This window comes from Temnothorax curvispinosus, unplaced genomic scaffold (assembly GCF_003070985.1).
Source record: "Temnothorax curvispinosus isolate PA1 unplaced genomic scaffold, ASM307098v1 QBEX01004686.1, whole genome shotgun sequence".
NCBI lineage: Eukaryota > Metazoa > Arthropoda > Insecta > Hymenoptera > Formicidae > Temnothorax > Temnothorax curvispinosus.
The window spans coordinates 116,981-132,429 of NW_020214466.1; the positions used below are offsets into that span (position 1 = coordinate 116,981).

Sequence of the window (15,449 nt, forward strand, 5' to 3'; positions counted from 1 at the left end):
CACTGTGCAGCTGGTATCGCTGGGGCGTGTGACTTTCTCTACAACTGCAACGTGACTTTTGCTGAGACTGGTACGGAAGAATTATATCGTATGCAACGCGACTGCTTGCATTTCTTTTGAATTACAAATGATTCATACTGCCCCAAGCAAACGTGTTAACTCGAAAAATTACATTTTCATGGAAACTTTGTGGATTGGAAAAGAAACTAGAATTTCTCTTAGATCATTTTAGAAGAGAAAATTATGTTTCCTTTCTTTTTGCGATATTATCATCAAACAAAATGCTTTGTACAATTATTTCAAACAGATACATTTGCAAATTAAAGTTAAAGTAATTCTTCTATATGATACGATATTTTGTAGAAGAGAATCTGTGTTGAAAACTGAAGTAGGGGAAAGAGTGCTCTATAAATTTTATAGACGCGATCGATGCTTGATATGGAGCTTTATATTTCTATAGTTTATACTGACAGCGACAAAATCCGTAGAAAGCCCAGCGTACGATAAATCGCGTAATTTATCAAATGCTGGCGTTTCTGTGGGGTAGTCGGTACTTTGTGAAAAGCTCGATGGATCTTTCCCGACTTGGAAATTTACCGACAGCCGGTCGGAAATTTACCGGTAGTTGAATATGCTTCTTCAACATTATTGTAGAACGTTGGCCTACTGATGTTTAATTTTTACCTTATTTATCCACTCACATATATACAAACTTATATTTAAATATAAAATGTTTATAATCGTAATTAATACTGCATCTATTGCAATCTTCGATGAAAAAAGGAGATATTGAACAATGAAAATATGTTTATTGTTATAATGATTTTTTAATTATTGAAGCGAACAAACAAGATAGTTATTTTAATATAAACAAAATAACTATCGATCAATATATGAAGAATTAAATAGATTTAAAGAGAGATTTAAAAGATATTTGACTATATTCTCTATCATATAAATGTAAATGGAGTAACAATGTGACGGGTGTGATGTGTGTGTGTGTGTGTATATATACACATGTATAATATATGTACATATGCTTTTCGCCTTGAGCGTATGCAATCATTATACACGGAGAGAATTTTCTCTTAAAATTTACCTTGAAATCATGGTAGTTGTGGGACAACATGTACCACCAAGAATTTTATGCGAGCTATTCTGATTAATATCCACCATAATAAAAAATATTAATATCTATTACATTAAAATATAAAATATGTTTGATTAATTTTACTAAAATATATCTAGGAAATTTCAATAATTTTTCAAAATTTACCAATCTGCTTGGTAATTTTTACCACGTTGTTTGTAAAAATTCTCTCCGTGTACTGCGCAAGGCAGAGAAATGAGTTAATACATGTTCGTTTTATTAGAAAATTACGTGGCGGTGATTTTGCTAGCGTAATTTTCCTGATTTATTGGAAAATTCTCTGGAGATATTATAGACCTATGGTATATCAGTGTTTTCAATAATAAAACAATATATCGGGAATTTTCTTAGAAATATGATATATTCAAACTTGATTTTGTTTGGTTTTGCACAGGAAGGCAAAATTAGCGAAACTTAGATCTAGTTTTAATCTAAAATATAGGAGAATAAAGTCATAAAAGTTAAATCCGTATTAATGAAGGAAAGCAATGTTAAATTATAAGGAATTAAGGAAAGCGATGTAATACTACTAAAGATGAGAAGAGTATTTACACGATTCATAAATCAAATGTCAAGTTTAATGTCGTATTTCCCGGATGACCAGTTTAATGTGAGAATCAGATACGAAATATTAGATCTAAGTTTTTCATGCTTTTCGCGATATTATGATTGATAAAGATTCGCTGTACAAAGCGTAACGATATCACGTGCAACATGCGTAAAGAAGGACATGATCATCATGCTCGGACATTGCATACGTACGCATACGTACCCTTAATGAAATCCACTGCCATCTCAAGACCATAGGTGTCCTTGTCGCAGTCATCGAGTATGTGCGCCCCGATTTTGACGCCAGGCACAATCTCCCGGTCATTGAGAGTGTCCAGCGTATAGAGCATGGCTTCAAGTGCCTGAATTCCTCCCTGAGGCATCACACGACCACATGTAATTCTATCTTCCCTTTCGTGCACCATCATCAGTCCACCGAGGACGAGATCACCTTCCACCACTGCGCTATGCTTTACAGGCCACTGATCCGAAAGCACGTCACTAGCCGATGAGTCGATGATATTCTCCATGGTGATGCTTTCGAAGATACCTCGAGAAGGGTCATTGTTCTTTTGTGGAAGTGGGTCAATGGTCCATACGGATTCGTTACCGTACGCTCCGTGTTCTCCTTGCGAATTAATGAGCTCGGTCGAAGACACTTCGAAGTTCTTGTTCGTAGCGTCAGATATTCGCACATTTGCCTCGACAGCTGGAGGAACCTCTTTCGGAATAATAGAGTTGTCTATTTTAGTTGTCGCTCTCGATCGATCGTGCGCTTCGATTAGATACGGCGTCTCTACCGAACTGACGTTAAACGTCTTCGGAGCATCTATCAACGATATCTCTGATGAATCAGAAGCGTTAGAACCCATTCTTGCCGGAGCATTCGTGTATCTCTCATCGTGATTAGTCGTCAATGGGGTCGATTGCCACTCTTTCTGAAATTCTCTGTATTTCGAAGACGGCGGTGCTTCCACAGATGTAAGAACTTTTTTCGCGCTAGTCGATATTTTATCTACGTTATTTGTTTCAGTTGTCGAAATGGGTGGATTGGCGGTAAATTCGATTAGCAAGTTCGACGTTGTTGTTGCCGTATCGAGTGTCTTCCACGTGCCGCTGTCGAATTCAGTTGATGTCGAAATTCTCGGAGTATTCCGATCTTCGTGGCGTTTATATCGTCGATACTTTGAGTTATGAACACCGTCGCTTCGTGAATAAAATCCAGATCCTTCATGCATGTCTCGATGATTTCCACCTCGTCTCGTCGTAACTCTGACATTTTCTAATCCGGGCTCATCCGTAAGTTCGCTCGATGACTGCACATGCCCATTAATCTTCCGCATTCCGATCGAATTATCGCCGACATTCGCTGCACCGAAAAAGATAGATACGCTCTCGGTTGAAGTTCCTCGAGGTTCATCGCGGTCGTGTTCCAATTTTCCATCAGTTGTCTCAGCGATGCGTGGAAGTGTACCGACATTGATTGCATGAAATTTCTGTGAGTACTTCGGGCGGCCATTAGGTTTTTGGTCAAGGAAGCTATTGAATTTTGCGGTCGTCGATGGATTGGAGACATTCCGAAGGCCGATTCGAAACGCGTCACGAACTCCGGCCTCGAACTCAGTTCTCCGCCGGCGCTCGCAGTCCGCGTCAGATCCGACGTGTCGTACGTGTATCGGATTCCTTTTCTGCGTGACTGAAATACGCACTGGCATCTGATAGTCTAAGTTGGATTTGTCGATTCCCTTGGTAGATAAATTAGTTGGTGACGGGTCAGGCTCGATTCCGAGCGTGTCGTGCGTTGCGTAGTTTGCAGCAGCGGTAATCTCTTTTTCTTCCGTTTTTTTTCTTATACGCATCTCGCCAAGTTTCCTTGTTTTCCTATTTGTATTAATATCGCTTGTTGGAAAATAATATTGACGTCGCTGATCAAATATATCGCTTGCCTTTAATTCGTTCTTTTTTCTATGTAAAAAGGGACGCTTCGTAAAGCTGGCTCTTTTCTTAGCGAAATGGTTATTGAGCGAATTTGATGCGCGAGAAGTGAACGAATCGACGCTGTTCCCGTTTTCTTTTTTGTTCCCTTGTGTATCTGTACTTACTTTAAATCCTACCTTTGAATATTCGTTGCGTTTGTACGTTTCGGCTGATGCTAGAAACTCATTCACTTTATAGGATTTCGATTTTGAATACTCTGAAGAGGGACTTACGGTATTTTCTTCATCACCAACTTCTCCGTTTACGCTCGAGATTTTGGAGTTGAAGATTAATGTAGTCCAGGTGACGGCCACGGAACGTTGGTACGGTGAATTCTCTATGATTGCGTTATCTGTAGTAGTTGTAATAGTTTCATTCCCACAACTCCGATTTACCTCTGAACTTGAGTAGTTTGAAAAAGTTGGCTCTACTTTTCGAGATTTGTCGTTGACTCTAACATAAATCAATTTATTCGTGCTGTTTTTTGTTAGCTCGAGACTTTGGCGGAAATCTCTTTCGTTCCTATTATGTTTGTGTGCTCCGTTGGCATATCTGGACACGATAATTTCCGCTTTTGTAGTTTTGAGTTGCGAGATATCGGAATTTTTCAACTTCTGTGTAGAACTGTCTTTCTCGCTACGCGAGTTCTTTGTGAATTTGTCGGGGAAGAATGCGGTCATCCCGTTTTCTCCACTAAAGATTCGATCCCTCTCGTACTTTTTCCACCGTCCGCCTTTCTTGTCATGCGCCTGAATATCGTGTCTTATCGTTCCCATCTTTTTATGATCGTTCAAGAACACGTAGATGGTTCTTTCCTTACGTCTTTTCTTTCTCGAGGCACTTTTCAGCTCTTGGGATGTAGGTGGCGGCGGACGTAGGCTAGACATGAACTTAAGATAATTCCTTGTATTCTTCGATTTTTCCATAACGATAACTTTCGACAACCATACGTTTCCCATTCTTTTTGTAATCAGTCGCTCACTTTTGTCGTCGCTGTCTTTCAAGTATTTCGTTGTAGCTATTGCATTTGACATCGCAATGTGCTTTTCATGGCCATTGAGTCGTGAATCGCGATTTTCCGTATTTTTGAATTCCAGAGAAACTGCTTTTGCATGCATTGATGAACGATCATTTGATTTGAAATTCTCTCTTGCGTATCGTAACCTAGAATAATCGACAACTTTCTTATCGAAAACGGGATGCGTTGTTTCATGATGAACATTGTCTTCATTGTTGTTTTGTGGTTTCTTGAGAATTCGTTCGCCAGCTAAGCCGCTATTCAAAATCAGGAATATCGTCCATGTGGCCAGAATGGCCGTCCAACCAAAGTTTCGCCACATCACATCACCTCTTCGTCGCATTAATCATTGCCAAATCCTGGAAAAGATAATCAAGATATTTCATTAATTACAATTATTTATTTATATTTATTAATTTATTTCAAAAGATTTACGCGTGGCCAATACAAAGTTATATATTTATTTATTAGTTTTTGGATTGCACGGTTTATATTTGTAGCACACACACATAGCATATGAAATATTAGGCAAAACTATATTAAAGTAAGATGGTGCGTATATATGTAATTAGTTTTTTAATAAAAGTAAAGAAAAACAGTGCAAAATTTACATTGTACACTTTAGTATCAGTTTTAGTAGTTGAATAGTTAGTGCGATTTTATTTCGATAAAACAGACCATCTTTGTAGTTTGCCGTATCATTATTTGTAATGTGATTTGAATACGGTGTTCGAGCGGATCCACAACTATGCCCTACTATTGCCTGATGCGGACGCGATGCGGTTCTCTAATTTCAATGCATTCCACTGCATCGTTCAGCTAAAAGGGCTCTGCGCGCGGGACCCCGCATCGACCGATGCTAACGAGTCAGTTGCAATTACCTTGCTAAATCACTTTGAGTCTCATTTTAATCGAGATGAAAATCTCCTTGCTTCTGCCTTACTTTTGAGCTGTGAGTCCCTTTGCAATTAAGGAATCCGATTAAGATTTATAAAGTAACTTGCACCGTTGCACGATATGATATTATTTATGTGTACATGATATTTACGTAGTTAAAAGTTGAGGATATATTCTTGTTTACATTTCGTAATATTTTGCGTGATATCATATCATAAATTAAATATGTATATGTTAATAATTAGAACATTTCTAATTTTATCTTAAAGAATGAAATAGAGAGCAATCTTATGAATATACACGTTGGATAAACAATATACATCACGATTCTCGACTTAACAGAAATCCAGATTATACGCAAGAAGACGCGCGTCCATCTTTGGTTTAGGTGCTAAACTTGAGCTTACCCATGTAGCACAAATATTTACGAACGAAAATTGATTTAAAACCATTGGTGTGCTAACAGACTATACAGACATAATGTAATATATATTCGGTATTTTTATTAATTACATATTTTACAAAGGAGTTAAAACTTTTCATTGATTTTATAAGAGTTGAAAAATGGAAATCTTTAAAATAATTCAATATTTCTTTTCTAACTTGATAGGATACCGCAAGTATACGTGATATGAAATGATACGCTTTTGCAAGAGCTTGTAGTTAAACGTGTCACATAAACTGCAACTACGACCGACTTTATGTTGCACGTTCCCGCGTCGCTGAAAGAGCAATCCCATTTGTTCGTGTACCAAATGACACAATAAGAAATGAAGTATATTAGAAAGCTTTATAACGCCTGTTTTCAATCTTTTCCGGTAAAATTAAGAAATTTGCACTGTAAAAATTAAATTTTGTCAATAATTCCGTACACATACAAATATATAAATATAAGTAATAAATAATATCAAGATATACTCAATATTATATCGCAAAATACACACCGAGTATACAAGTACTGTCTTTTTCTATATATATATATATAGATATATACATATATATATCGATTATTTCATATTGGCGATAAGGTATCTGTAATATCGTAAAATAGAAAAACGCGCTAGAGATACTGTCAGAAATTTGTTGCAGAAGAGTTAGAGGGAAAACTTTTCAAGCGATTCTTTCATTGAACAAAATAGTAAATAAGTTTCTTAGCGTATCGAGAAAAATACATATCTTTCTTTTGTGGGAGTACCTACAAAGTTTAATCGAAACTCTGTGTTGCCTTTGAAAGGCTTTCCTCGTTAACGGCATGTTCCAGCTGATAATTGTAGTCGGTAGTACGGTAATACCTGGCCTGGTTTGGGATACTTTCATCGAGCGGCACTATGAGAGAAGTCTCTCTCTCATAGGAATTGATGAAAAGGAAATATACGGCTTTGTAACATCAAATTGATTGAGTCGTATTGACCAAAATAAATAATGGATAATATTGTTCTCGATCCGTAGCTATAAATACTAAAGTTGCTTACTTTCTGAGCCAAATATTAATAAATTTTCCATTTCTATATGAAACTTAGGGCCACTTCGACCAAGCTCCGTTTAATCATTGATTAGTCAATTAGAAATTACCAATCGCATTTGCTCATTAAGCAGATTGACAAATGCGATTGGTCATTTCCAATAAACTAATCAATGATTAAGTTAATCAAAGCTTGGTCGAAGTGACCCTAATCAAATTAAGTTAATCGGAGTTTGGTCGAAGTGGTCCTTAATAACGATAAATCTTTTAGGTCGATAAAGGAGCAAAATTTTTATTGCTGTTTTTTGAAGATTTAAAATTTTACTCTGAAAGCTTCATTACGCACGTATAAAGCCAAAGGAAAAATGATATTTCTGTTTTCATGAATAGAATAGTAACTCGTACTGATTAAAATAGAACAATAGCTCGTATTTTGAACTGTTAAATTTTGTTTTGTTGAAAAATGCGTATTAGTTCAATTTAACGTACATATATCATAAATTATTATTTTTAATACACATTCGTGGTTATTCTTGTCTCTTCTATCGCCATTTCGATTTACCGTTATCCGATATTTGTCATCAGGATGAAAGAACTTCGATAAATTGAATATACGAAGACGAATGCGCACGTGCTTTTATCTACGTCGGTTAGGGAATGCATCGCCTTTCGTAATCCGCCTTTTATACGTCCACTACTGAGGCAGATGGTCGATGTACTTGTCCGACTTATGTCTTACCGCACCAATCTGGCTGATCAGCATCGATTTCAAAATTATCCAAGTTTTCCCGTCATTCTAACAATCTACAGTAATAAAGACAAGGCGAAAGTCCTTCCCAAAACGATCGTAATGTCGGTATCTGTGTCTTCTGCGTTTAATTACAGTCACACGAGCTTGTGAGTAAACGAATCTCTTGACTATCGCTCTCATTGGTTTTATCATTATGGTCCGATGTCACTTGCAATTTCCAACGAAATACGATAATCGACTGTCTTCTGCGGTTTTACAGAAATTGCCGTACGAATTATTGTGTGTCAAACATCGTACTATAATTTTTTTTTAACGATTGAATTATTTTGACGAATGTCGTTTTATTATGACGTTTGGCGTCACATTGCAAAAAAAATAGAACAATTCAGTTGAGAAACGTGGGGACCAATCTGTATGGAAATATGCTCCACTATTCATTTCCATAATTTTGCCATGGATTTACGTTTGATTCGTTACCACTCGCTCTTGTTGCAACCATGCAAAAGAGGGAAAAAAAGAGAAGAAATGCATCCCGTGGGACAACTGGATTTGCGAATTTTCGCACGTTTGAGTCCGCACAGCAGTGTAGATCTGTTATGAGCGAAATAGGGCGTAAAGACGCGCGGAATTAAAGAAACGTTAATGACGCGCAACAAAGAAGGTGCAAACTAAAAGTAATTATAAATGTATGCTCAAAATACGTGCTATTGCTAGAAAATTTTAAATTCAGTCAATTTCCATGTCTTTACGAAGCAGCTGCATTATTATTAATATTTCTCTCCTACTATATTATTTTTTAAGTATCGGTAGAATATTTATATTTCTTAGGATTATCGAGCTTCATTGTTAAGCTTGAGAAACAGTAAAACAACGACGCTGTTTTTAATCACTAGTATGTCGTTTTCTGGTCTGCGCAATGTCTCTACCTGTTGTTGCACTTTCGCTTTGCATTCATTTCTTTTTTGTTGTTGATTAAAAGCAGCTTCGTTCTTTCTAAAGACGAACGTGATTCCGTGAGACGATAATGATACTGACAACTTTTCTAATATCATTGTCCGCATTTTGTATTAACGGCACAGAATTTTCTACGCTTTATTTTCATCTTTTATCTGTCTTTTAATTAAGAGTAATGAGATTGTTAATCGAATAAAATTTGTGATAAAAAGGAAACTTACCAGCAGTATAATCAAAGGATGGAGAGTTAGTTAAATACGGTAGATATATGATATCACTCATTATATGAAAACCATTTTTTATTATATATAGAAAGTTTATTAAGGCCAAGTTATTGCAATAACACTAATATTTAATATTAGTAACGTCGATTTATTTATTTAATTTTTGCATTTATATTATTACTTTTTATTTATTTTCCATACCATAAAAATACATTTTATTATCTTTTTTAAAATTAAATTCTATTTGTAAAATGTTTATTGTATTTTTTATAAATACGTGTATATATCGATAAAAATAGGAGAGGCTCGCAAAATATCAGTTGTTTTTTAACGATTACCATGGATCGATATCCATTATGCCATTATTTTTTATCCCCATTGTTCTTTGTGGCAGATAATCTCCCGTTGTCCTATATTTTTATCATGGCTAAAACTGAAATATAGTAACAATGTGATAACAGTATTTTGAAATTTTAATGCTACATTTCCATATGGCATGTACTTTATCTTAATACAAGAGTTAAATAATTAATCGACTATTATAATTATTTGATTATTGTTCTCCTTTCCTCTTATGCATTTTTATGCATTCTTTTGTCGTGCATGCATGAAAAAGAAATGTTTGAGTAAAGTAAACCTATGAATTTTTGATTTCTCGAAAGAAAATTACGTTTATCTTTCGAGTAACATATAGCCAATAAAGTTAAAGTTTGATGAAAAATTGAAACGTGTCTGGCGTTCTGATGTATTAGAGAAGATGTAACCACAGAGGTACAGATCTATTTAAATATATGTCTGATCAAATTTTATTTTTGTCATTTATAAAATAATTAATTCTAATGAGAAATTCAATTAGCTTTTATAATGGTGCTTCTATTATAATATGTAACGTTCGTCTCTTTACGTAATCACTGCGGTCAGCGACTATATTGTACATACACTTTTATCGCAAACCTCAGGTTGCCACTTAACGTTTCGAGTTCCAGACACCAATTGATGTTGTTGAGTACCAGACACGGAGAAATTGTCTCGCAAAGTTCTCTAAATAATAATTAAAGCATAGCCGAGATCGCAGGATGCGATGGCAACCGTCCGCAAACTCTGCAGATTCTTGAATAAAATAGTAAAGGGGATGGAATCTTTTAAGCATGGAACGAAAATTAAGATAAAAATTGCCGATTTCTATATGTAAATAAATGTGCAGACAAATAGCAATTGTTGCGTGTCATTGAAATATATACGTCATGTTATCTCTCATTCCGATTTTGTTTACTTCAAATTTATACTATATATTTCTATTTCGAGTTTCGGCGAAAATTGCCGAAAAGTTAGGGAGGAAAATAGAGAGAAGTAGGTGTTTTCGTATGCGTTGGAACAAGAAAGTTTGTGAATTTTAACAAGTTCTCTTGGATGCGGTATGCCATGCGGTCGCGCGCTTACCAGTTCTTCTTTATAACTTTCAAGGATTTTGACGTAAGAGAGAACATGAAATTTACAAAGAGTTGCAGATTTATTGTTACCAAAACTTGATGAGAGAGAAGATTACTGTATCATCGTAGACATTAACCTTTTCATTTTACTAATAATTTAAGTAAACTTTTTTTATTTAAGAACAAACTTTTTAAATTTTGTCGCTGTAAATCTGAATTAATTATATATTTTTTCTGATAAGAATATTGATTTTATAAAAAAGTTTGAAAGGCCGTTACGTGTTGACTCTATTCCCACCAGTAAATCGGTGAATTTCAAAGTAATGTTTGTCCAGAATCAATCAAAGTGCTGTTGCCGCAGGATATTGGTCTATCTCAATCCGCCAAACGTTTGTTCTTAAGCGTCACATGTCCTATTCAGTCTTGTTAAAACGTATGAACGATATCTTTCATTTATCTTTGGGATTTTTATTTATCTTCTATATATCTCTTATATATCTTTAAATTTTTATAAAATGATTATTAATAAATAGACGATTATAACTTTTGACAATTATGTTATAAACTATTGTGAAATTACTAGGAAAGCATTGAGTTTGTATCTTCTTAAGTGGGTTTTTAATATAATATTTTTAATTCTTGGTTCAGGGAATGATTCGTGATTATTGATCACATTCTATTTATAGAGATGCAAAACTGATTTTAACTTTTGGTGTAATAAGAAGTTATTGTGTGTCTACCGCTTTATTAGCAATTTTCATCACTTAGGATCGACGGTAATCCATCAACGATTGTGCGTATTATAGGGGATCGTTATTGGATGTTGGGAAGTATCCTTCTACTATTTTCAGGGAACGATCATTGTACTTCGAAAATTATAATTATCTTTAAAATTTGTCAACTTTGTTACGTAACCTACATATTTCCCATGTGTTATCGATAAATTACAAGTTAGTTGAGAAATTAGTCACAATTATATATTCTTTACAAATATGCAAACTACGTGAAATTGTGATTTATTCACAATATGAATACAGTCAAATTAATATTAAAATAATAAAATAAAATTAACGTATGTACATACATGTTTTTATGAGCGTGTTTGTTAATGAAAAGTGCAGCATATTTTCTACGAATTTTACATAGTACTGTGCATTAAAAAAATACGTGTTAATATCGCACAATATAAAAAAAATATTATTTAGTTTTTTTAATTGTGCATCTGAATTATGTAATTATGAAAGTAAGTAAAGTAGAGTACCCCTTGTGGCAATTTACGTGACTTAAGACTACGCGTCCTGTTGCTGTCGTAGTACGTGGTCGTAAGTGCTTCTATGCGCCATCGTTAAATTTTTTATATCTATGAGCCCGCGAGGGCTGATAAATTGTGTTATGTTGCGAAATAGTCGTTTTTTTCCCGGAGAGGTAAATATCGCGCTTCGGAGGAAGTTTAACCGATTAATACAAACGCGAGAAGAGGAATTTTACTCGTGACAAGAAATTTTCAATTGCTTTATTGCAAGAAGTGATATATACAAATTTATAAATTATTTAAATGCAGGAGAGGCGCTGTTCTTATTTTAAAAAATGTGATAAGGATGTTAAAGGCTGCAAAGTTAATTTTGCGTGAAGGCAAGAGTTCCTAACTTTCTCAAAAGCTTCTTCTTTTTTAGAAATAGGGCAAACCACAATTGATATCAGGAATAACATCTTGACCAATTATAAGACGAATTTGTATTAGTCTAATCGATAACGAAATCCGTTATCTAAACTCCCCCCCCCCACATGTCGCATTATCGAAATATATTCGTGCGCACGTACGTTTGTGCGTCCATTTGAGGAGCCTTTTTGGATTTTTCTCGATATGGTTTTTATTAAGGCGCCTCAAGCAACACAGGATACGGCTTTGTAGAATCGTGCCTCGAATACGGGCAGCAGTTCGTGCGCGGATATATGATGGTTCTTGGATATCGATGAAAGTCGATTCTTGGCATGGCACAATCGAGCAACGAAGATAACACACGAATTATGATCATAGTTATAAATGAGAGTTATGGCATTGTTATATTACACTATGCGAACGCATGCCTTTCTGTGCTATAGCATACCAAAGGATCATAAATAATTCAAAGTGTTTCTAATTGATAATTAATTATTTGTTGGAAAGTTGCGACTATATTGGAGAATGTAGTGTACAAAATGTATTACAAAAATGAATGAGTTTTACGAAAACTTTGCAGATAAGAATGTACATTAAATCTTTTTTTACATCAATGTATTGCATTTTATCAATTATTTTATTTAACAATTAATTGTTTCTACTTATTCGTACTTATTAAGAATTGTATTAAATAATACGTTTAAACCGCATTCAAACCTTTTGAAAAGAAATTATATAATTATATCAACAGAGTTGGAAGAAATATTGTCAAACATAGTAAATAGGCACATAGTCAATTCGTAGAGAATAGCCAATCTGTAGATTTATGTTTTTCTGTTTATAAATTAAAATTTAAGTTAATTAAACTGACAACAAAAGTTAAATAATGTTTACGTGATTTTACATTTTTTTTTTCTTTTAGATTGTTATCTATTACGGTATATTACAAGAAAAAAATAAATATAAGAAAACACAAAATTTAATGCATGACTTGTTCCCAGTCCGTTAAAATTTAATAACGTTGCGCATTCTTGCCAGAGGCTGCAGTCGTAAACGATATGGCCTTTTATGATGTGCATTACGCTCGTAAAATATTAAAATTTCAATATTATGAAGTGTATAATATTCCGTGCCATTAGCAATTAAAAATAAAACCGATAAGTGCGTGTGCATGTGTGTGTTGGGTCCTTAATTGTACGTGATTTTTAATAAATAACAATCTTCTAACGAAGCATAAGATTGGTTGTCGAGGTGACGCCCGTGACCCAGCACTTAATTATAGCCAGACTTTGGGTACAGAAATTTTCATTACAGCGCTTGTACCAGCGCTGCAGCGTGGCGGATTAAATTCGCATCATGCTGTTTATTTCTCCGAAAATGCCATTTCGCCATATTGCTTTTTCGTTGCGGATAACTTTATTTGTATAAATTATTTTTTTTTGTTTATCACATTATCACATTGATTATTATTTTGCATCCCGCGATTACCTCGTCCCCGTATTCCGCGAGGATACAGACAATTGCCTAATCTCTATATTTGTAAAACACGAAAAGATATTGACATCTAGTCATCAATATATAATTACGAGCGAAAATAATCAGATATCTTTTTTTTTAAATTTGATTATACTGTAGGTAACCGTGTTCATTTATATTATGTTAAGTGCATCGCGAGTTAACACAAATTGTAAGCATATTCCTACGAAACGAGCATTAAAGCTAGGAGTAACTCAATAACCAACGACGCTCGTTTTAGAGTGGTAAGTATTTTCGTTATCGGTCGTAATCTTGATATATGGTCGAGCATTATAATGAAATTTCTTTTCAAGTGCAAATGTCCTTTGTGCTACGGTTAGAATTTCTATTCAGAAGCGTCGTGTCATCCACTTTATATATAGTTTAATGTCTCTCGCTGATGACCGGCGTCAATCTAAGAGCATATAATGGCTACCAAGGTGGGATACTTGTGCAACTAAAGGGTTAAACTTTGCCCATTAATGTCGCTGGCGTATCAGCGCTCTCTGTCACGTACTTGCGTTACTTTTTGTTAGGTACTTTGATCATTTTTACCTATATTTTGTGTTATATTATCTAATTACCAGGATCTAGTATTTTGAAGAGATAATTTTAAACTTTGTGAAGTAATTTCGTACTCTTATCTTATTAATTCTAAATGTGATGTTGCAAAATATAATGTTTAATTATATTATTTATATTTTTCTTTAAATATCAAGTTTTAATTAATCCAATTTAATTATATCCAATGTGTGAACAGTATAATTATACGTTACAGAAAATACAGAATATGACTATGACATTTTTGTTATAAAAGTTGCCATTAATTAATGTCTAATATCTAGTAATAGTTCTAGGTGTGCACATGTGTATGCACAGCAATTCTAACGAAATTAGAATTGCGGTGCACATGCATACGTATTAAACTAATGCAGTTGTATAATAATCTTCTTATAGTAATATTATTATAGACATTAGACTCGGGTTCTAGCCACATTATAATATTAGTTTGGCTATAGCGGGGTCATGATATGATGCGCTGATTCTTAATGAGCAATAGATTTGATTATGGAATCAGTATAGTGAGATTGGAAGCCAGCGGAATTGACTTGTTTAAGATTCCGTTGGCGTATTCCACGGATTCGGCCGTAATTAACCGTAACGCCCCATTACCGCATTTCCTCCCTGCAACGTGAACCATTCCCTTTAAGTAAGGCTAACACGCCACTTATTTTGTCGTAATATGTTACTAAATTTTTATCTTAAATATAAAAAATAAATTTGTTACTACATTATAAATAAAGTTGATACAACATTTTTTAAATGTATTTTTAATGCGATATAGATGTAAATATGAAAAATGAGTATATAAAAATGGCAATAAAATTAGCATGACATTCTGTAGGCTAATATGAAAATCCGTAAAATTATTCGGAATGACTTGAAGTGAAGGTAAATGGTACGTATTGCTGTTTATCATGGAAGACAGGAATGGCATCGAGTGATGAATGTGAAATGAGATGACATAAAGTGCAAGGAGAGAGTGTCATAGGTGAATTGCGAAACACGACGCGATATTGCTGTAGAAATCACTTGTGCAATTGTAAAATTGTGGATATAATATCTACCCAGTATCGGCCGATACAAAATTGTTATAGCATCACTTAGGAGAACTCTACCGGAATGCAGGTATAAACAATCCGTAATTTTTCTGCAGTCACGTTCGATAATCCCGCAACTCGTACGTGGTAAATGGATTTCTCGGGAATTAGACAAGGGAGACGATTCGGTCGTACATACCCGACTGGCACTTGCTCGCACCTGCTCGGCCACCGATAAGATTATTTACACCATGAACGAAA

The 15,449-nt window shown here is 34.6% G+C and overlaps 1 protein-coding gene across 3 annotated transcripts in view; it reads right to left on the reverse strand.

Moving 5' to 3' along the window:
* Window positions 1-15,449, reverse strand: part of LOC112453783 (metabotropic glutamate receptor 2-like) — a 120,607-nt gene that overhangs the window by 69,416 nt on the left and 35,742 nt on the right. For all 3 annotated transcript variants that reach the window (XM_025014715.1, XM_025014714.1, XM_025014713.1), the window contains exon 3: window positions 1,923-5,053. In XM_025014715.1, coding sequence (XP_024870483.1) covers window positions 1,923-5,037 — 3,115 coding nt within the window. In that variant the 5' untranslated portion in view covers window positions 5,038-5,053. The remainder of the gene's footprint in view (window positions 1-1,922; window positions 5,054-15,449) is intronic.